The 22,313-nt window shown below is 41.6% G+C and overlaps 1 protein-coding gene across 1 annotated transcript in view; it reads right to left on the minus strand.

The window, feature by feature from the left end:
* Positions 1-22,313, minus strand: part of ctnnbl1 (catenin, beta like 1) — a 71,973-nt gene that overhangs the window by 40,154 nt on the left and 9,506 nt on the right. Inside the window, exons 6-11 of the mRNA XM_028453526.1 lie at positions 19,850-19,943; positions 15,896-15,987; positions 15,441-15,513; positions 13,060-13,118; positions 12,661-12,809; positions 8,760-8,941 (exon numbers count right to left, since the gene is read on the minus strand). Of these exons, the coding sequence (XP_028309327.1) occupies positions 8,760-8,941; positions 12,661-12,809; positions 13,060-13,118; positions 15,441-15,513; positions 15,896-15,987; positions 19,850-19,943 (649 nt within the window). The remainder of the gene's footprint in view (positions 1-8,759; positions 8,942-12,660; positions 12,810-13,059; positions 13,119-15,440; positions 15,514-15,895; positions 15,988-19,849; positions 19,944-22,313) is intronic.

The raw sequence follows: 22,313 nt of genomic DNA on the forward strand, positions 1-22,313 counted from the left end.
GAATAATACTGCAATCACAAACTGTCACTGTCTGAAAGTTTGTGATTGCAGCATTATTAAACTGTCTTTTTCTACTTGATAAAAACGTATTGCAGCGGAATTACGGTATGCTGTGGAACTACATTAGCTGTGTCCGTGTGACTGTTTTTCATGTGTGATTGCGTAATGTCAAAGAACAGGGCTTTTTTTATTTTTTAGCTTATCATTTGGAACTGCTTACCTACCTGCCTGTCCCTTTAAAAACTTGAGGTAACACACAGAATAACAGATGTCCATTAATGTGATTTAAGTTTTTGTGAATTCTGAAAATTAATGAAAAAAAAGCATTTAATCATTCATTTAAATAAGATATTCTTCATTTGAAGTTGCTTTTTAAATGTTTCTTTGACGTCTTTATTCAGAGGTTACATCCTCCTGCCTTTGTGCTGTTTGACTGATCTAAGGAGCTCCTAACCCAAACCAATGATCAACGAAACAAACAAAAATAATGAATACATACATCCAAGACACGAGGAATCCCTCAATGACAACACGCAGTAATGCCTTCTGTTCTGTACAATGTTGGTGATTTGAAAAGTGTGATAAGTTTTTCATGTTCCAATCCTATTAAAAATGATTTAGACAGATTTAGACCACACCAGTCGTACCTCACAAAAGTGGAAAAACACATTAATCTTCACATCCCTTTGTAAAGCCTCTCTTTTGTGCCTGCTTGCTTCTTCATTAAGGGAAAGCGAGGTTTCAATGCAAGCAGAGGTTATCTTCCCCTCTGTTCATCCTGCTGCTCATTTGGGTCAAAGGTTAATTCACTGAGTCTCTAGGTGGGACGAGACAATCGAAGACATTTGTTCTCTGCGGAGTGATGAAGCTCCACACATGTAGAAAACTTAATTAATCCTGGCAAGAGTGAGTTGGAGTTTCTCCATTGTGTATGTCAAATAAATAAAGAAATCCAACAAAGAGCAGAGAGAAAACTAAGCAAGGGTCCACCTCTTTCTTTTCCAGTTTCCACTCATTGTTCATCATATTTGGCCTGACATGAACCTGTCTCCATCACTGGCTTTGCTTTGCACTTCCTATCTGTTAACATTCTCGGGGGTGGGCAGCTAAATCAATCACAGGCTGGAGAGGCAGCAAACTGTGATACATGAGCAGATTGGGTCTAAGTGTGTCTGCGGGAAACGGGTGTGACGGCACATTACGGAAAACTGAACGGAAAAGAAGAAGTCTTCGTCTTCATTAGCATAATTAGCTACATTAGCGCCTTCAGCAATGTATCGATTTTTTTCACTTGACAAATTACACAAACCGAGAGCTGAAGGTTTTTTTTTAAAAGACCACCTTAACACATGTTCTGTACCATCATTACGTGAGAACTTCATTGCAAAATTCATCAGCATGAATCTTGTTATACAGGTCATGGAACATGTGGAAGATAAAAAAATATTCACTGTCGGGGTTTCCAATGAAAGTGCTTCACTTGTCTTCATTGTGGCTTTCATTGTCCTTGAATAGCATTTAAGAGAATACATTTTGTTCTTGGCATCTTTGTTCTCTCAGAAAACGATTTCGAGGCAGATTTCGATCCAGAAAGATTTTCGCACGAATCATATTGTTTTTACTCATTTAGTAGTGGTAGTGATATTACTCAAACAGATAACATTAGTCAGCAACAGTAGGTTACAATTCAGTAGAATATTTTAAAAATAATTTAGAAGACCCTGACAAATAACCTCAATAAATCTTAAAAAAAACACACACAAACACTTTATTTTTGAGGGCAAAACAACCACTAGTTCAACCTAAACAAAAGTATATTCCACAATTGAATAGACTAAGCTGCAACATATTTTTCAGACTTTCGCGAATATCAATAATACTGCCACATGACATGACTAACCCAACGTCACTCCTACTCCTTGCTACTTTTTTAGCACCTGAGCACATGCTGTTGATGTGTTCACATGGGCTCTGCATGTGCAGTCCGGGCACCACTGGAGCAAAGCTTGGAATGGCCTGCTTGTATGGTTATATCAGAGATTTGAGATGCTGGACGATATCGTTCAAAATGTGTTTGTTTTTCTCCTGATATTGGATAGATATCAATATCTGATCGGGACCCCCATACAGTGGGGCAAAAAAGTATTTAGTCAGCCACCAAGTGTGCAAATTCTCCCATTTAAAAAGATGAGAGAGGCCTGTAATTTTCATCATAGGTATACCTAAATTTTTTGTATAACTCTCAGAGGGCCAAATTTAGTGAAGAAAAGTAAGTTGTTTTTTTGTTGATGTTTTGTCTTCATTCCAGCCTTACTTTAAAGTTATTTGTTAAATTGGTGAAGGGACATGATGAATGTAGTTAGTTACTCATGCTTGATAGAGTTCCGCCACTAATAAATACTTACAGACAATTATTGTTACTTATAGACAATTATTGTTATGTCAATTATTATATTAATCATCATATCATCAAATGTGTGCTCATGTGTACAATTTGTCATGTGTTTATACACAATGACTGCATTATATCGTTGTACTAGTCATGTTAGATTAGATTACCCGCAGTACAGTCAGATTGTGCTGTACTCACAGTGCCAGCAACAAACAGCCTCTGCTAAAGGTCTCATACCAAAGCTCTGATAAACAGAGCTCTGTAACCATGCCTACGTATAATAGGGTGTGATTCTTGTTTTATGCCTTTCACAGTGTTTAGATGGCCGACTCACATTTTTTCACCTACGCACAGAGAAGCTGCATCTGACCAAGGCCAAACTCAAACTCACATGTGGACTCACATGCAGATACACACTCACTCACATTCACATCACACACACCAACTGACGCACACACATTATCAAGACAGATATCATTGCTCCAACGTCTCCACTGTTGGGGGCATCTGACCCCCTCCTTTTCCTCTCATCAGGGTGGAACTTTTCTCTATCTATAGAGTTTAAGCTATGGAACTTTCCATTCCTACAGGATGGAAGACATTTTTTTGTACTCTTTTTCATTTAGTTCATAATAAATCCTTTTTCATAAAATCATCATGCTTTGACTTCATCATTCAACCAGAGCACAAATTATGTTTCCAAATGAGGTCAACCGCAAATTTGCCGTGACACACTGTATAGACAAGAAACATTTTTTTTTTTTTTTTTTTTCAAAAGACTGATTCCAAGAGGCCCTTTTCAAATTTAAATGAGGTATTATGTGGGACCAGCAGTAATATTGGAACACACACATAGAGGACACGAGTATGCACAGAGGATGCACACAGTACGGCTTTAATCGGGCCAAAAGTACCCGTCTGACCCGAATGAAGCCGATGTCTCTTCAGCCTGAACATGTTTCAACCAGACGGGTATTCATATCCGTGCGCGCACATGTAGAATGATCCATTGCAGGTTATAGATACGACGAGCAGCTTCATGTAATGCTAAGCTCTACATCCTGGTTGAAGAACAATATTTATATTTGACGGTGATTGTGGTTACAAAGCGGAGGATCACACAGGCAGCATCGGGGGCAGCTACGTGGCGGCAGGGTTCCTCGGGGTCCTCGGGTAAAGATGGGAGCATCCGAGCAGAATGCCTGTATCAAAAAGTCAGTGGGGCTAATGTATGCATTTTTGGGATATGCAGATTAAAAAGAAAGTTAAAACAACCCGTGCACTCCAGAAAGTCCCTTTTGTGTGCAACAATTATTGCAATGGTACCGATTAAAAAAGGAAAAAATGAAATGTTATGTCTATAACTTCTGTTCCCTGAAGGAGAGGACGAGGTACAAGACATATAGTATTCGATATCACGCCCCCGCGTGGCCCACTGAAGAAAACCTCTAATCACATCTTTAAGGCAGATGATCTGTGATGACGTAAGTGAGGCTCCGCCTGCCTCATAAATACGCTGTCATCACAGTCATCCTTCAGTTCAGTAGCCGCTCTTCACCGAGCCCAGCTGTGTAGCGGGGCAAAGAAGTTCCCTTTCAGTCGATTCACTCGGTACAACACATATAGTATGGGACATGTATACACGCCCCGCAGAGCAGCTATGAACCAGAAACCAACCTCCAGCACCTCGAGTGCATGTTAGACCGAATGGGCCACCGAAGGGCCCACCGAAGGGCCCATCGAAGGGCCCATCGAAGGGCCCATCGAAGGGGCCGTTACATCAAGACGGTAAAACCAAACAAAAGTGTGTGGTAATGAAAAACTGGCAGCACGACAGATGTCACTTAAAGATACCCCCCTAAACAAAGCCCACGATGTACATACGCCCCTGGTCGAATGTGCTCTCACACCCAGAGGTAACTGAAGACCACTGCTGTTGTAGGCCAGGGAGATAGCCTCCACAATCCAGTGAGAAAGCCGCTGTTTAGACAGGGCTTTGCCCTTAGCTGGATTAGCAAAAAACAAACAGCTGGTCACATAAACGCACACTCCTAGTGCAGTTTATGTATTCACGTAGAGCACGTACAGGACACAAGGAATGTAACCTCCTTTGCTCCTCAGATGCAAAAGGAGGAGGGCAAAAACTCATTAGCTCAAAAATCATGGAGCTGAAGGGATGATCGTAGGCACATATGCCATGTTTGGGTGTAATGTGACCTTGGAACCATCTGAAGTGAACTGGGTACAAGAAGGATGCACTGACAAAGTATGAAGGGTCGCCCACTTGCTTAGCGGAGCTCAAAGCAGAAGTACTGCAGTCTTATATGAAACAAATTTCATATCTGCTGACTCCATAGGCTCAAATGGGGGGCCACAGAGAGCATCCAGCACTACAGTTAAATCCCATGAGGGGATGATGGATTTCACCACAGGCCTCAGCCGGCGAATTCCCTTTAAACAACGCATGGCCAGCAGATGCACACCTGGCGTCACTCCATTGAAACCAACATGGCAGGCAGATATAGCTGCCCAAATAAACCTTAATAGTAGAAAAGGACAGACCTTTATCCAACAGTTCCTGAACAAAAGTCAAAACCTCCACAATTGAACACTGAAATGGGAGCACACCTCGGTCCTAACACCATTCATCGAATGCTCGCCATTTATAAGCAATTAAGCCACGAGTGGATGATGCCCTAGCACTCTGGATCGTTGCCACCACACTTGGGGGCAGACCCTGAGCCATTAAATTTGACCTTTCAACAGGTAGGCATGTAGCTGCCACAGTTCCGGACGTGGATGAACCACCTCTCTGTGAAGCCTGCTCTGTACTGAGGTCCAGAGTCCTCTCGCTGCTGCTCCGTTGCACAGAGCCCCCCCATCTCATCAGGGAGGCATCTGTGGTCACCACTTTGTGAAAGCACACCCTCCCTACTGGGGAGCCCTGGCTTAGTAACCCGGGATCCCTCCAAGGGTGGTGTGAGTGAGCCCAGCGCTGAAAAGCAATCATAGACGCCATCATGCCCTACAGCTGCAAGACCAATCGGAAATGCAGTTTGCGTCCCAATTGAAAATGAGCGAGGCAGCGGTGAAACGCGGCCACCCTGCCCTCTGACAGACGCGCTCGGCCGGTTAAAGAGCATATTTCCAGACCGAGGAAAGAAAACTGCTGACTCGGGGTCAGCGAGCTCTTTTTCATGTTCACGGAAAAGCCCAGAGCTCGGATATGGGACAGAACAAGAGACAGATCTGCTGCTGACTGCTCTCTTGAACCCGCTATCAGAGCTCAGTCGTCCAGATAGGCTAAGACACGCACGCCTTTCTCCCGAATAGGAGCTAACGCCGCCTCGACACATTTGGTAAAGGTGCGAGGGGCGAGCGACAAACCGAACTGAAGCACAAGGTATTCGTAAGCAAACCACAGAAACTGCCTGTGGTCCGGGTGTATTGCCACATGAAAATAAGCGCTCAGTAGCTGTCTGAGTGTTAGCATCTTGAACCTGTACGTCCGCTGATACCTGTTCAACACTCGCAGGTCTAATAAAGAACGGAGTACCCCCTTTCTTCAAAATAATGAAATAACGGCTGTACCAACCTCTTCATCTCCGAAGCGGGCACCACTCACCGTTTTCTTGCTCAAAAGCGTGTATTTTCTCCCTCACTACAGCTGAAGCCTCTTTCTTTACCACTGTGTTTTTTTACAGAAGTGAAGCGTGGAGGTCGGACCCGGAACTGTAAATGGTAGTCCAAAGCAACGGTCCTCTCCACCCAAGGGATGAGCACCACTTGGACGCGCCACTTGGGAAGGTGGGCAGCGAGTGGACTGACCTGCAGCACTGTGGGTGGAGTGCTGCTGCCCTCTAGCATGCTGGGGGGTTGCGGCCTCACCTGACCGCCCAGGTTCATATGAGTTAGAGTTTTTTTTTTTTTTTATACAAAATGCACTTGTTATTTAGTGCAACGTGGGCACATTTACAGTAGTCAGAGTGAACCATTAAAGAGGCACAGAGAAAGTGACGAACATTGCAAAACTTTACAGTTACCTGAGAAACATTCAACACACCCAAACTGGGGTTTATAAACAGAAGTAACAGATGTGCATCGGTGTGCATGGGGGGTTTGTGCTTAGGAGACTGTGTTCGGAGAGAACAATGCCTTTTGGGATTGGGCCCCTGAACAGAACTTGTCCGGCGCCTTTCTGGCGGCAACAAAATAGGGACAGCAGCGTCTCCCTGCTGCTGAAGTCCCTCTCCACTCAGTCCCACTGCTGGGAGGTGTGTGGCTTCTTCCGCCTATGCGCTGGTCCCTTTTGGAAGCCCTGCGGCGGACCTTTGCTCCACACCGGGTGGTGTGGAGCATGAGGAACCTGCGGCGCAGGAGGCTGCACCTTCTCCTGTTGTCCAAAACCTGATGGAGGTGTAGCCTTCTTGTAGGGCGGCAGCGGTGGCGCTGCAGGCGTGCGTGCACCTGCAGATTGTTTGGGTTTAGCGTCACGCCTGAGAATGATGCTGCGCAGGGCTTCAGCTTACTTCTTCCCCAACTCAAAATGTGCCTGAATGGTGTCAAGAGATTGCCCGAATAAACCCATGGGAGATACCGGCTCCTCCAAACAAACGGCCCGGTCTCTATCTGGAACATCCGATAGAGTCAGCCACAGGTGTCTCTGACACCACGGTAGACGCCATTCCTCTGCCGAGGGAGAGCGCTGCACAGCGGGACACCCGGAGAATATAATCCGTGGCGATCCTCACCTCGTAAAGGACAGGTGCCAGAGAGCTGTCGGGGGGAAGCAGCGAACTGAGCTCAGCCAGCTGCATAGCTTGATAGGTCTACAGCATGGTGACAGAGCTCAGTGCACGAGCGTTGCCTGCCTGCGCTCTGTAGATTTTATTCAGCTGCAAGGAGCAAAATCTACAATGCTTGGAAGGAAGCAATGCGGGGCCGCTCACACCAGAAGAAGGTGCCAGATACGCAGCCAGAGAAGGCTCCATTGGTTGAGGGTTGACTAAGCCAGCCTTTTCTGCTCCATCTAAATCTAAATACTGTCCATAACCGGGCACCGTGACATGGGTAGACAGTGGTTTGTTCCATGTTGATGTTAACTCAGAAATAAGATCCGGGAACATGGGCAGGCTATTCTCAACCGCCCTAGGCTCGGGAGGGAGAAAAAAAATCCTGCAAACCGTGACGGTTTTTTAACCGGGGGAGGAGAGGGCCACTCCACTTCCAGTCTCTCAGCTGCAAGGCGGCACAGAGAGAGGTCACGTCCTGGTTAACCGGCGCAGTAGCGGCAGCACATTCCCCAGGCGACAGCGCATCTAGCTCATCCTCCGACAAACCATGAACGTCCAGACCATTGTCCAGTACGTCATCGTCCTCACGGTCGGCGTCTAGTCCTACCAGAGGCAGATTAGAGCCCTCGGAGAACTCCGACTCGACCTCGGCCAACCCATGCACCAACTCCATGTGGTCAGCCCAGCTAGTAGCAGGGACTTCGACCACAGGTTCCTCATCATCAGACACAGACTTAGCCGGGTCCCTAGACTCGGATAGGAGAGGGTCGTGCCGTGCTACTGCAGCTTTCCCCACTACCTTCTCCACGAAAGTGACCCGCCTTTCCAGGGTTGAATGCCTAAGCTGGCGACAAAACACACAGGACTCGGGCTGTGTCAACGCTCTCCTGGCGTGGACTATCCCCAGGTAGACGGTACATGCTTCGTGCTGGTCCTTATCGTGCAAGGAGAAGCCGCACCCCTGAGGACAGGGGCGAACAGAATACTTCTTCTTTGCTTTAGCCTTCATGCTCATTTTCAAACACTGAAGCTTGTTAATAGAATTAGCGCTCCGCGGGCAGCAGCAGTAGCTGCTAACACCAACAGGGGCAGTTAAACTAATTCTAAGTAGGCAGTAGCCAAGGCAGAGACAGAGCTTACTAGCAGCAGCTTGTTAACTCCATTCGGTAGAGGTGTTCTTAGCGAGGTGAAGAGCGTAAGAACTGAAGGATGACTATGATGACAGCGTATTTATAAGGCAGGCGGAGCCTCACTTACGTCATCACAGATCATCTGCCTTAAAGGCGTGATTAGAGGTTTTCTTCAGTGAGCCACACGGGGGCGTGATATCCCATACTATATGTGTTGTACCGAGTGAATCAACTGAAAGGGAACTACAGAAAATCCCGCCTACGATGCTAAAAACTGAACATAGAGGGTGACATTGCTCCGTAGGGAAGCAAAATTATAACGTCGGGGGCCCCTACACTCAACAGTGCTGGCGAGAACTCTGGTGGTACAAAATCAGGAAATCTCTTAAAACCAAAGTTCCCAGTCGGTCATTGAGTTAAAACTTTAAATGAATGTTAACCAACCTTCATGCTCCTTCTCTGAGTTGCCGGTTTTCTTCATCTTTTTTGGAGTTTTCATAAATAGTGGAAAGATTGTCCTCAAACCCAAGATGTCCACAAACTTATGGCAATTATCTGCTCCCTCTGGTCCAATCATGCCATGGTTGAGGACCTTCAAAGCACTGGTTCTTGACATTTTCTTTTCTCTGAAAAAAGACAAGGAGGGGAAAAAAAGTTATTTTGTATTCAAATGTGTCTTTAAAAGTACAATTTTAAGATTACTGAGATATAATTTCAATAATGTGAGTGAAAGTAAATGTAATGAATAAAAAAAAACTCTCAGATTTGTTAACCAATTATTTGCCCTACCAGAATAACAGACAGTGACCCATCAGCTCTGAACTGAAGCTTTGCTAAGAGGGTCAAACGATTCCCAGAGTCTACTTCCCCTTCTCTACACCTCCTTTACCAAATGTAGCCGTCTGTCAGCGTGTCATTTCCACCGTTTCCTCCCATGACGGATAACAGTGTTTATCCCAGAGGAGGGACACATATTTCAGGCTGTGGCATGTGATTGTGCAGACAAACACATAATATATGATGGATGGCTGAAGAGGCCAGGGTGGAGCGATGTGTGTGCACTTTCTGAGGGAAAGCTACCAACAGTGGGTGAGACGACAAGTGTTGCGCAGTAATACAGAGATAAAATATATGATGTCATCGAGTAGTAAGAGCTAGGTCGTGTCAACTTAACAGATGTGGTAGCAACTTAGATAAGCATGTATGAGTGATGGATTACCATGATCAAAACAAAAAAAGCACTAAGGTAAAAGGTATTAAGAAAGATTTTAAGCAACCAATCTGACCATAATATAGGAAAAAAACAATCAGATGTTTTTATTTTCTTTTTTTTAAGTAGGTCTTGCAGTTTGTATGATTGATTTGGTGGTTGTTTTTGTGTATGCATGCTATCTTTTTGTCTTTTATACAAATGACAATAAGAATACAAAATAATGTGTTTCTTTCTTTTGTGTTTTTTGGGCCATTCTGTATATTTTTGTTGTCATTTTGTATATTTTTAAGTCATCTGTGTTTTTTGGAATCATTTCTTAGATTTTTTGTTGTATTTTGGATACATTTCTTGTATTGGAGTCTTCACATACATTTTTCTGTGACTTTGTGTGTTTGGAGTCATTACTTTGGGGCCACACAAACTTAAGACATAAGGCCACATGTGGCTCCTGGGTCACCAGTTGCCCATGTCTAGTCTAGGTGTTGGAAAGGCTTTTCAACTAATGCAGCAGAATCTTTGCCTTGTGTATAGAAGCCCTGTGTTTAAAGCCGTGTTGCTGGGAACACATGGTGAAAACTGGACTAGTCTACATTGCCAGTTAAGACAATTTGTTGCTGTAACACCAGAAAGAGGATCTATATAATTGATCTGGAGTAGCAGCACTTTAACACATAATCTGTGATCTACTTATGTGGAGGCAACATTACACCTAATGACATTTTGCTAAATTTGCACAGCTGTTACAAAGTTTTCAAAACAGTGCGCATCAATGAAAGTGCAGAAATATCCAAACCTTATTCATAAATACCTTGCTCTGTTCTTCCATTGCCTCTGTATGTATGGTGTATGATTTAGCAGAAAGAGATTTTTGCGTTTTATAATGAGATATTGATCCGGGCTGTACATTTTTGTGTCCAGTGATGTGATCATCAGCTCATGGCTAATGAAGCTCAGTAGCTGTGAAGGTTTCATAAAAATGTGAAACGAGTATTTAAGGTCAAACAGATCTCTGAATCTTAGTATTCAACATGAATGAAAGCTATCAGCCAAAATTGTATCTCTATTTTACCATTTTATTATCACATAATATATTTGTATCTGTGTGTTCTGTGGAGACTGATTACATCTTTTTAAACAGAACGTTCTGTCTCTTGAATAGAATAAATATACATGTTCTCCTTATTTATTTATCTCTCTCTTTTTTTTATTTCTCAACAATAAGGAGTACTGGCCATACATTTCTTTGTCACGGTCATTTTTCCAGTTATAACTTGGACCTCTGTCACATGCAAAAGCATTTTGATGACAACAAATCTAGAGTTTATATGTCATATAGGTACCTTAGCCTGATGTTGGATCACTTGAATATGTTGACAATCTCGACAAGAAAGAAGGGGCAAGCCATGACCTACAGCTTGACAAGGTTGACATACTTTTGCAAATACAAATCTGGGAAACATTTTCTCAGTCATCAAATCCACAAGTGTCAAAACTAATTTTTGCTCAGAGACAAAAGGTGGAGCAGTTTGATCTCAAGTGGGGCACAGCTTTCAAGTGGGGAAAAAAGAGCTATAATATCAATATAAAAAATTGTTAGTTAAAAAAATTCTTGATTTTGTAAGAATTTTTTTGTGTAATTAAGGGGAGTTTTGTGGTATTGTTTGTGAGAAATAACAGGAGTTTTTCCCACAATTTTCAATTAAAAATGACTGCAGTTGTTGGATAAAGGCATGGGAAAATTGTGAGCCTTAAAATATTATGAAGTTTAATTGAATTTGTGTATTTGGATGGACTGGGATATGCACAATTGGATTATTTGGTAATTTATTTAATTATTAAAAGTCCCATGTCAGGCTATTTTTCACCAATCTCCATTTGTTCTAAGAAAACCAAAAACATAGTATTTGAGGTTTATTTTCCCAAACTCACCTGTTTTTCAGAGTTTTAGCCTCTGAAAAGTCATTTTCTGAGCAACTCTACACATACTTGTGCATTTTCATGAGTGGGCGTGTCTATTGACGGGACACTGACTTCCTCCTCCCCGCACGGTGACGTAGGGCCAGAGAACGGCCCGCCCTCCTCCCACCCACTCCATAGCTGAGCTCATGCTACTTTATAAACACGAGACAGAGAGTGGGGGCGGGGCGTTCACCGGTACATACATACGTAGAAAATACATACATAGCACTGTGCGAAGGACGCAGAAATGCTCACCTTCGTGGGCGTGTCTGTTTACATGTCAATCACGGCAGAGAGCTTCCTGGAGGCATGGCTTCTCCAGCTCAGTGCCACGTCAAATTCATCATCAAAGTGGGAACGCATCATCAAATTGGAGAGAGCTATTTGGGCTCACCCTGCAGTAAGAAAGGAACAAATCACCCTCTAACTAACGATTGAGGAAATCAATGAAAAAAAATACTTTGGGCGTCTGTATGAAGCCAAAATAGCACTTTTATAATGTTTAAAGCACAGAAAAGTCAATTTAGCTTAACATGGGCCCTTTAATGTTTTCTCTGTCATTTTTACATACTCCTGGGGGCCACGAGTTTAAAGTCCGTGCAGAAATACATTTGTGTTAGGAGTTTGTCACACCACAGAAACATATGTCAGTGACCATTGAGCTAAATTTGAAAAATGAAAAATATCGCTAAGTACATAAAATTTGGTCTCAAAATCATGGAAACACAAGAATTTCTTTCTGCACTGAAATGTTAGGGGCGTGTCAGTTAGAGGCACTGGAACCACGCGCGGAAAGGGCGCTGCCTCCGTGTACCATGTTTATCGGAGAGAGCAGTGTGAAAGCGGCTCCAGCATTGATAGTGCTCCATTGGTTTTCCAAAAGTGCTAGGATCGGGCCAAACAAGGTGTCAGCGAAAAGGTCTGCTCCGCCCAAGTCCGAATATGTGCATCTCTCCCAGGTAGAGTCGGAACTGCTAGTGGCAAGACACACAATCGAGGTCCAAAAAAGGTGCTTATTTCATGGAAAATGTGACCCCAGGGGACACGTTTTATTCCCCCCTCATGCATATGAGTGCACGTGGGAGGCCACTGAGCAGCATATTACTTGTATACCGCTTAGGAAGTACAATCTTAGTTTGTCTTAATGCCATTTGTTGGAACGGGCAGCCTCACCTCAGCATGAGATTCATCAGCTGAAGGCCTTCTCCTCTGAGGAAGCGATCCCGATTGGAGGGAAGCATGAGACAGGAACACAGGCCGTCAAACAGGTTCTCCATCATCTCTTGCTCTTCTGCTGTGGATGGATTGTGGCGTTTAAACACCTGAAAAAGTAGATGAAAAAACAAGCATTAATATAGACATTCTTAGGCAGGAGTAAAAAAAAAAAAAAAACACAATCAATGCTAAACTATTTTATATACGACTGGATTTGAGTTACTGTATATCTGGGGTGAATGTGCAGTCTTAAGCACCACCGCACCATATGTTTATATTTTTATATTTCAGGTGAGAGAGAAAGTTTGGTTGACAGCAGATGAAAACAAAGTAGAAAACGATTGAGGGAACTCTTACAGATAGTTGCTGCAGTAGCACATCAATGCCATCCATCTCTCCGAGAAGTTCTCGTGTGTCTGTGGAGAGAAGAGAGACAGTTTAGTTGAGAACAAATGGGGGCAGAGGACAACACACGGACATGGTTACAAAACAGGCTCTGTCGGCCTCTGGAAGACTTAACTGAAGAAAATAGACTTTTCTCAGGACTATCAATGGCAATCGTGAAGTATGCAAAATCACAAGTATACTTTCTGGAGGAAATAGTCAGCATGTAATAATTAATATTGACACTTAGTCTTGTAGAGAAAAACATAAACACAATGTGCAGCAAGATCATGGTAAGTTGCTATGTTGGAATGGAACATCCTCCTTGGTATGTGCACTCTAATTTGTACTTTATGTTTGCGGTTAAGTTTTTCATTATTTTTTTTTAAATAGTGCATAAATAGCCTAGAATACATTTTTAGACATGTTTTTTTAAAGAAAGTAAATGTTTATTGAATATTATGACATTTTTTAAATATTCCAGTAGCCTTTGCTTTTCAAAAAAAGCACAACAAAGTTTTTCATTTATATTAGCCCTTCAAATAAAACAAAACATGCATTCCAAAAAAAGCTCAAGTGCATTAAAGGGGAGGTATGATGAAAAGAAATCACTTTATAATGGTTTTGATACAGTGATATACATCCCTTTAGTCTCATTCAGAGAGACAAAAAGTTATGTTTCCTCCTCCCTTGTTATTCTACATTTAGTAAAAAAGTCAGCTTTAAACGGGACAGTTGGATTTTGCACACGTTGGCAGGTGATGTCACCTAACACGCCTCCTAGAATGTGAGCTCCTCCCTCTCCAACTATCTAACAGCTAAAACAAACACTGCGGTTTAATTTAGAATATATATTATACTTTATTGCCATATATGTAAATGGACTGCACTACTTTTGTTGCTGCCGATTGTGTTGGGAGTCACTGCTTGGAGCCACAGACCCATTGTTTACACACATTAGCTGTTAGCACTCCGTGCTAATGCTACACCAGTCAATGCAGGCGAGACCCGGTGTAGTGTAAGGAGGAAACGATGGGGATATTTATGGATTTGTGGCTCACAGCACAAACAACGGACTCGGTTGTGGAATTGGATGGTTTACGCGGTGACGGACAACGGAGAGCAGTAAGGAGAGAGTCTGGTTGCGTTTGTGTGTGGAAAGGAGGAGCTGCTACTGCTGCTACTGCTGCAACACACACACACACACACACTTTTCCAACTCAAAATCACAGCACGTTGTTTGATTGCGTCACATGCTACTATTCGGCCTTGCTTTTAACTCACAAAACCGAAGGCCGAATGTTGCCTTTTTTGCAATATTCGACCTAATATATTCGGTGGCCGAATATTTGATGCCTCCCTAATAAAAAATTAATTGGGAAAAAAATAACAATAGTAAAAATTAAATTCTGATGTTTGAATCCGATATCCGATATTCGTTTTCAGGCTGATATCGGACCAATATCCGATACCGATATCAAGTCGGGACACGCCTAATATTGACTCCTTTCCCTGAGCCAAGATCGCTCAAATTCAAATAAAACGGTGACAACATTAAATGTTTTTTATTGTACATTTAGTGGCAATGACCAACAGGGGAGGTCAAAGTGCCGGACAAAAAGAGGAATACAACAAGTTTTTGGTGTGCCTTTTGCCGCAAAACATCAAACATATAAGAATAATCTTGGTGTCAGGTACGATGGTACACCTTCTGACAGAGATCCACTAAGAAAAATGGGAGTTGCAATGATGAGTGGGAACAAAGACAGACAAATACAGGAAAAGATACAAAGGTCTGCAGGGACTACAGATATTTACATTCAGGAAGGATCAAACTGATCAAAACAAACATGTTTTTTCAGAATTTTGATTTGATTTGGTCACTGAAAGGCAGGTGTGGGAGCATGAATGCAAGCAGCCCAAGCTACGGGAAAGGGAATGAGTATAAAATGAGACATGACTCCCTATGAATATCAATGCAGCCTCAGCCATTAATGAGAGCTGGTCCACAGAGCTGAGAGACCTGTGGCTTTCTAAAGCTTTGCAGGGCTTTATTTAGTGAGGGGAACCTGACAGGGAGGGATTATGGGAAACATAAAAGGTGAGATGAAATCAAAAGGTAATGGAGGGTAATATAAGAAATGTAAGGAGCATAGAGGAAAAAAAAGTGAAAGGCAGAGAGGGTTGGTACCAAAGAAAAGACGTATTTCTGACAAAGGAGGAGAAAGATGGAATCAAAAAAGCCTGAGAGGTTTTAAAGCAAAGCTGAAAGGAGATGAAAAGAGGGCAGCAGTAATGGAGAAGTAAACCAATATCCATTGAAAAGCACCCGGCATTCACTGAGGCACACTTACTGTCATTGTTTTGCAGCAGGATAGCCAGGATTTCACTGCAGTACAGCTTGTTAGCATCAAATGGCATCTTTGCCTAGAAGGGAGTGGGAGAGCGAGAGAGAAAGAGAGTGGGCACTAATTACCACTCCATTCTCAGAAACTCTTGTCTGCAGTGTCCAGAGCAGACACTGTCTTCCATATCTCATAATGTAACACTTCATAGCATTCAAAAACTGTTTAAGACCAAACAGCATGAAGCCTGAATAGTCTGGAACTAATGATCTGCAAGACAGTGAGGTTTTCTGTCACAGTGTCTAAGGTATACAAACGCAATCAGACTGTAGGAGTAATTATGTTGCAACGTCAAATGTGTTTGTTTTGCCAAAAAATGAAAATGTTGGAAAGAAGTATTTCATATTTTCATTCCTTGGAAATACAAGTGATAACAGAATAAACATCCGGTAAAAAAGTCGTACCTTGATTCTCTTGAGAAGCCACTGCATGAGTCCCTGCTGAGCAGCTTCTGTGCAAAGGCCAGGTTTGAACTCTGCCATGTTTTCTATAATCGCTGCAAGAAAAAAGAAAGAAAGAAAAAAAGACATTGATCAATTAATAAATGATAATTAGTTTGAAAAAGATTGAAATTGCCGGTTGAGAGTTTGTTTTGATTTCCACTGTAAACAATCTCTTAATGACATTGTGAGAAGATGTTCACACTGCATTGTTGGATGTGGAGTCCCATAGTCCAAAGCAAAGATGTTTTTACTTCTATCTTGCAGTAATTCGCTTGACACTATTTTTTGTTCTATATTATTCCCAGTAATTCCCATCATATCTACTTACTCCTAGGGACGTTCAATTTCGGTCGGATATAGATATTTAAACCTCAAAAGAAACCTCGGGCAATGTTTTGCCGTAACTTTCAGAGTCATGAAAACATCAGAAATGTGTTGGGAAGTCACTTTGGCAGAGTTTTGGGGGGCAAGCAAGAAATCATAGTAAGATTGAATCCCACAATGCAATGAGTGAAACCTTTTCAGTAATGTCAATAAATGGAGTGTTAATAGTGGAGATCAAAGCAAACATTCAAGAGGCAATTTCAATCTTTTATAGATTTTTTTCGAGCAAACAATGTTTTATTTATTGATCTATAAAGTCTACACTGTCTATCTAATTAAAAAATGGTCTCCAGGAGCTTTAACATGTAGTATCAATCCCAGATTTCTATCTGACTGGAAAGGTAATGTTTGGTGGCAGATCTGCTGGCACAGGTGCAGAGGATTGATGAAACCCATGGCAGTTGACATACTTTTGTCAGCCAAAATAAGACCTGAAACTAATTGTGAAGCGTGAACACGTTCTCTTTTAGTCAAAATGGTATGTCAAAGACCTTCATCAGCTCAGATTTAAAGTTTTTATTGAAGCTTTGTTGTTAGATAAGCTCACTTGTGTCTTTAGAAAGCTGTTTTCCATTAGATGGTTCCAACTGTGCAAACTGAAGCCTATGCAGATAGGAAAAATATAAGAGAGACATTGAGGGAGGGTCATTGAAAGATGGAAAAATGAACACTAAAAGGAAGGAGGGTTGGTGGAAAGCTGATGGGTGGGAAAACAAGCCAAGGATGAAAATGGAAATCAGGAGAAAACAAGATCACAAAAAACAAACTTCAAAAAGCATCATCTGGAGCAAATGGGTGGAGATGAGAAGCAACAGGGAGAAGGGGAGAAGAAAGCAGGAGGATGCTGAGGGAGGGAAAGAGGAAAGGCCTTTTATCAGGGATTCAAACAGAGCAGACAGACAGCATCCAGGAGGACAGCAGGCTCAGAGAAGAGCGCAGACAAAAGGCTTATTCAAGCTTAGAGAGCTCCCTAGATAACGCTCAAACACACACACACAGGCAATGCTGCCACGATAGGACTTTTGCTCACAGACACACATGCACACACACACACACACAAAAGTAGACACACACCTCTAAAAAGCCCTCCGGACATTCGGCCACAATTTAGCAAACAAAAGAAAAAGAAATAAACTCTATAGAGTCATGCAACACAAAAAGAGCTGAGTGGCAGCAAAGTGTGATGTATGTGAGGTTAAATACAGAGGCCGTGACTTTCTCTCCTATCTGAAGGCCCATTCCCTCGCCGAGAGAGCCTGTAGCTACATCACTGTTGTCAAACGCATGCTGCAATTCTTCACCACTCTGTAAAACCTCCAAAAAACCCATGTTATTAAAGTGCTTTATCTTTGCCGAAAGATTGAAAAAAAGACACTGACAGCTCCCTCTCACAGACACTGAAGCTGTCGGGGACAATTGGCAGCAGGAAAATGCAGCGCCACAGCGGGCGGAATACAAATAAAGTTCAAGCACAGCCTCTGTCGTCAAACATGAGTCCGTGAGGAGACGCTGTCACCTCCGTCTCTGAGCTCCAATACGGGCTCACTCTCACCTTGAAGCCACACTCTCCTGCAGAGGTGCACGTCATCCACAATCGTCAGACTATTTTCATCTAAGGGATGATGCATTGCGGAAATTATTACTGCAATTATCTCAACAAACATGGTTCTGCTATACAGTTTAAATGTTTCTGGGTATTATTGTTTTCACACCGTTGTTGTTCTCATCACGTTGGACAAATTTAGTCTTTAAATCAAACTGGTAGACAAAACAGCTTGGGGTGGGCGTGAGAATTGATCACCATCATTTCCTGAGCCTGGGTAAAAGACACGACTGAGCATTTTAACTTCAGCCTCAACCTGTATAAAAGGAATGATTTTTATAGAAATTTCCAGAGAAGCAAACACTTTTTTTTAATCAAAAAATAAATCTTCCAGTTGTGTGCTCCAAACATTTCATACATTTAAAGCTGGCTTCATTCATTTGTCATTTTTAAACCTGAGACCAAGATATACCAAATTATAGTTAAAAAAAACAAAACAAAAAAGGACTGTAAATTAGGGAAATTATTCACATAAAATGTTGTTCCATCTGTTTATGGCTCAGTAGAAGCAGCCATTCCACTTCTACTGAGCCATAAACAGGTTTTTGTAACTGAACTAACAGAAAAATCTGAGTATCCTTCATTCTTTGGTTATTCTATTTGAAAACCAAATCAAAATAACAAATAAACAGTGTGGTTATTGTGTTTTACTTCTGCTTCCTGGCTACCATCATCACCCAGGACCTCAAGTGGGAGCTGAACATCAGCTCCCTCATCAAAGAAGCTCAGCAGAGGATGTACTTCCAGCGGCAGCTGAAGAAGTTCAGTCTTCCAATAAAGATGATGGTGAACTTCTACAGCTCCATTATCCAGTCCATCCTCTGCTCCTCCATCACCGTCTGGTATGCTGCAGCTACGGCTAAGGACAGACTGCAGCGTATCATCCACTCTGCAGAGAAGATCATCGGCTGCAATCTGCCCTCCCTCCAGGACCTGTACGCCTCCAGGATTCTGAGGCGTGCAGGGAAGACTGTGACCAACCCCTCTCACCCCTGACACAAACTGTTTCAATCACTCCACTCTGGAAGAAGGTTTTGGTCCATCAGAACCAGAAGCTCCAGACACAAAAACAGCTGCTTTCCTTCTGCCACCAGCCTCATGAATACAGCCCCAGTCACCCATAAATCCCCCTCCACCAGTCACCAGTTTATCTGGATACTATTTGGACCGTAACACTGTTAGGTAAAGTTAGCAGATATTCACAGATTCAGACTTCCAGCATCAATAACTCTTTAACGAAACGTCATCGACACACAAATTACACCTCTGCCATCAGTGTGAGGTTGACAACATGTTACAAGATCATTTTATAAAAAGCATCAGAGTAAAAGTCCATCTGTGTGTCCCCTCTGTGTGGTTACGAAGCTCTCGTCCTAGTTTCCTCGTAAATATCCAAACATCACACAAACAGAACCAAATTTAATTATAAAATAGAAAAACGCTGCTTGTTTGGTTTTTCTGTTTTCCTGTTTCTGGTTTTAAATTAATAAAACAAAAAAAACAATCCATTATTTTAAATTTGGTTTTGAAACGAAATAACCAAAGAACGAAGGGTACACGGATTCACAAAGCTCCCAAACTACTACACCTGTACTGAACCAGGAACCATTATATGTCAGCCTGCAAATAAGCTAATACTCAAAAATGAAATCTATAATGAATATACTTCCATGAAAAATATACATTATACATTTCTTACCGGAATATATATTTTGTATTTTATTTTGAAAACTTGCCAATTCCTCGTGTGCGTATGACATTCGCACTTGAGTCATTGCAGTGTAAAAGTGAGACACGCAGACGTAAAAAATAAAAGTGAAGAACTTTTTTGTAACAAATGTAAAATGATATGGTAAATCAGTTTTGATTAGGCAGAATCACAAATAGCCATCATGAGGTATTGGTACTCATGGTGAGAGTCTCCTTACCCAGTGTGTTGAAGATGCCATCAGCCTCCTCCTTGACCAGTTCATCCAGTCGTTCCATGTTCTGCACCAGCAGAGCCACCACCTGCCCTTCCAACTGCAAACGCACCATAATATATAAATAAACAGCTCACAGTTGGAACATTTTTTAACAAAGACAACATTCAGGGTGCATCAGTTTTTGTCCAAAACTTTACACAAGGAAAAACTGGACCGTTGGTAATTGTAAACTGGACATGGGCTACAGGGGCTACATGTGGCCCTAAGTAGGGGTGAGTATTGGCAAGGATGTTGCAATATGATACGTATCGCGATACGTGGGTCACGATGCGATATTATCGCAAAATTCGACCCAGTTAATATCAAAATTAAATGTAGAGAATAAAAATGAAGTTGCTGTATATGCTCATCAGAAGATATTGATAATTCAGAGGACAAATTGAGTCAAAATTATTTGCTTCAAAACATCTTATTTATTATTCGTGTTTTTACAGATTTTCACTGAAAAAAAGAAAATGCAGTGTTACACGTCATAAAATAAAGTGCAACAAGTTTCTTTTCACTGAAACTACTGTGTAGAAGTCTCAAAGTAACCATGACAACATAATGATGACATTGTAACAACTGTAAGTCAGAACATTAAGGATAAATCACCCTGAGTTACTGTCAATGCACAAAAATAAGAAAAATAATGTATCCCATTGAATCAGTTCAAGCACTGATCTGAACAGATTATATGAAGATAAAATGTCTGTGCATACATACATATTGAGGCATTACACACTGCCAAATATCCCAACAAAAAAATTTAAATAAAAAATCGATTTAAAATTGGCACCTAAAAAAAAAAAAAAATCGCAATATATTGTGAAATCGATTTTTTTTCACACCCCTAGCCCTAAGTCTAATTTTGTGTTGCTCCAAATTAAATCCTCCAAAAATTGTAATTGGAGAAGTTGAAACTAATATTAAGCACAGAATAATACACAAAATAACATGAAAAACACACAAAATAACAGCAAAATGCACAAGATGTGAACAAAAGTACACAAAGCAACAATGAAAACAGATAAAAACATTCCAAAAATGCAATAAATGACTCATAAAACACATACAATGACGACAGAAATGGACAAAACACAGTCAATACAAAAATATCCAAAATTAGCTTTCAAGGCCTTTGCAAGGATACACAGCGGTAGGAATATGATTGCAGACAAATATTAGCTTCCCATAACTCCAACCATTTCTGGATTTTCTAACTAGCAAAATATATTTTTGTTAGGCCACTACTACCATATAACAAGCAACAATGCACTTCCTCAACAAATATATCAATTGATTTGATAGCTAAAAGTGCAGTAGAGATTGTGTAGAAACTATTAATGTTTTTCTGGAGTGTTTGTCAAGCATGATACATTACTACATGTTGTGGCATTATTATAGATAATAATCATAATAATAATACATTTGATTCTAGCACTTTATCATAGACACTCAAAGCGCTTTTGACAAATATATAATTTTTGATGAACTAAGTGCTATTTTGTTATGATTTACAGGAATATTTATTGTCCACATTTAAAATACATCCTAGTGGTGCAATAAAATGAATTAATTTATCTTTTTTTTTTTTTAGTTAAAATGTTGTACACTGTTTCTCTTTTAGTATATAAAAAAATGTAGTTTGAATTTTGTTTCATCTTTCCAACCCAAAAAAACTAAAATGCGGTAGACTTGATAAAAGTACTATAGCAGATGAAAGAAGACAGGCAGTGGACAGAGATGTATGAGGCACAGGACACCGCTGGATCATTTTGATTTATCTTATCAAGGATGCCACCTGGCCTTCTGGCGGCAAGGACAGAGGATCTGCAGGCGCTACAGCAAAGAGGAGACAAATGGAGGCAGCCAACCCTTGCTGCCCTGAAACTGCCTTCTTTGGAAGTAGCTGAGCGGTTTATGGCCGCTCCATTGCATGGTAAATGGACTGCATTTATGTAATGCCTTTATCCCAAGATGGATGTGAAGCAGCCTGAGCTACTATGACATGTCACGCATGCACATTTCTCTGTCAACAACTTCTGACATTCATTTGACTGTCTCAATCCCTCTTGCTGTCCAACACGAACCAGCCAGCTACGATCTAAAAAGAAAGTATAACGTTTGGGGAAAAAGTCATTTTTATTAAATTAAGGTAAAATGAGAGGGTGAATTATCCCCCCCTCATTTGATCCTATAAATTACCAACCTCTATAATCTCCAGCCTGCTGGGATCCAACACTACATTTATGCCTTACTTATCACAGCTTTGTAAGGTGTTATCAAACAGACTGAATGTGTGAATGACATGCATTGCAAATATTTTTAATGACCTACACATACTGTAATCATCCATTACAGTTCAAGTGACTGGTCCTGGTTATTTTGCACTTCTGGCAACAGTAGAAATATGAGACAGAAATCA

The sequence above is a fragment of the Gouania willdenowi genome, chromosome 7 (genome assembly GCF_900634775.1).
Source record: "Gouania willdenowi chromosome 7, fGouWil2.1, whole genome shotgun sequence".
Taxonomy (NCBI): Eukaryota; Metazoa; Chordata; class Actinopteri; order Blenniiformes; family Gobiesocidae; genus Gouania; species Gouania willdenowi.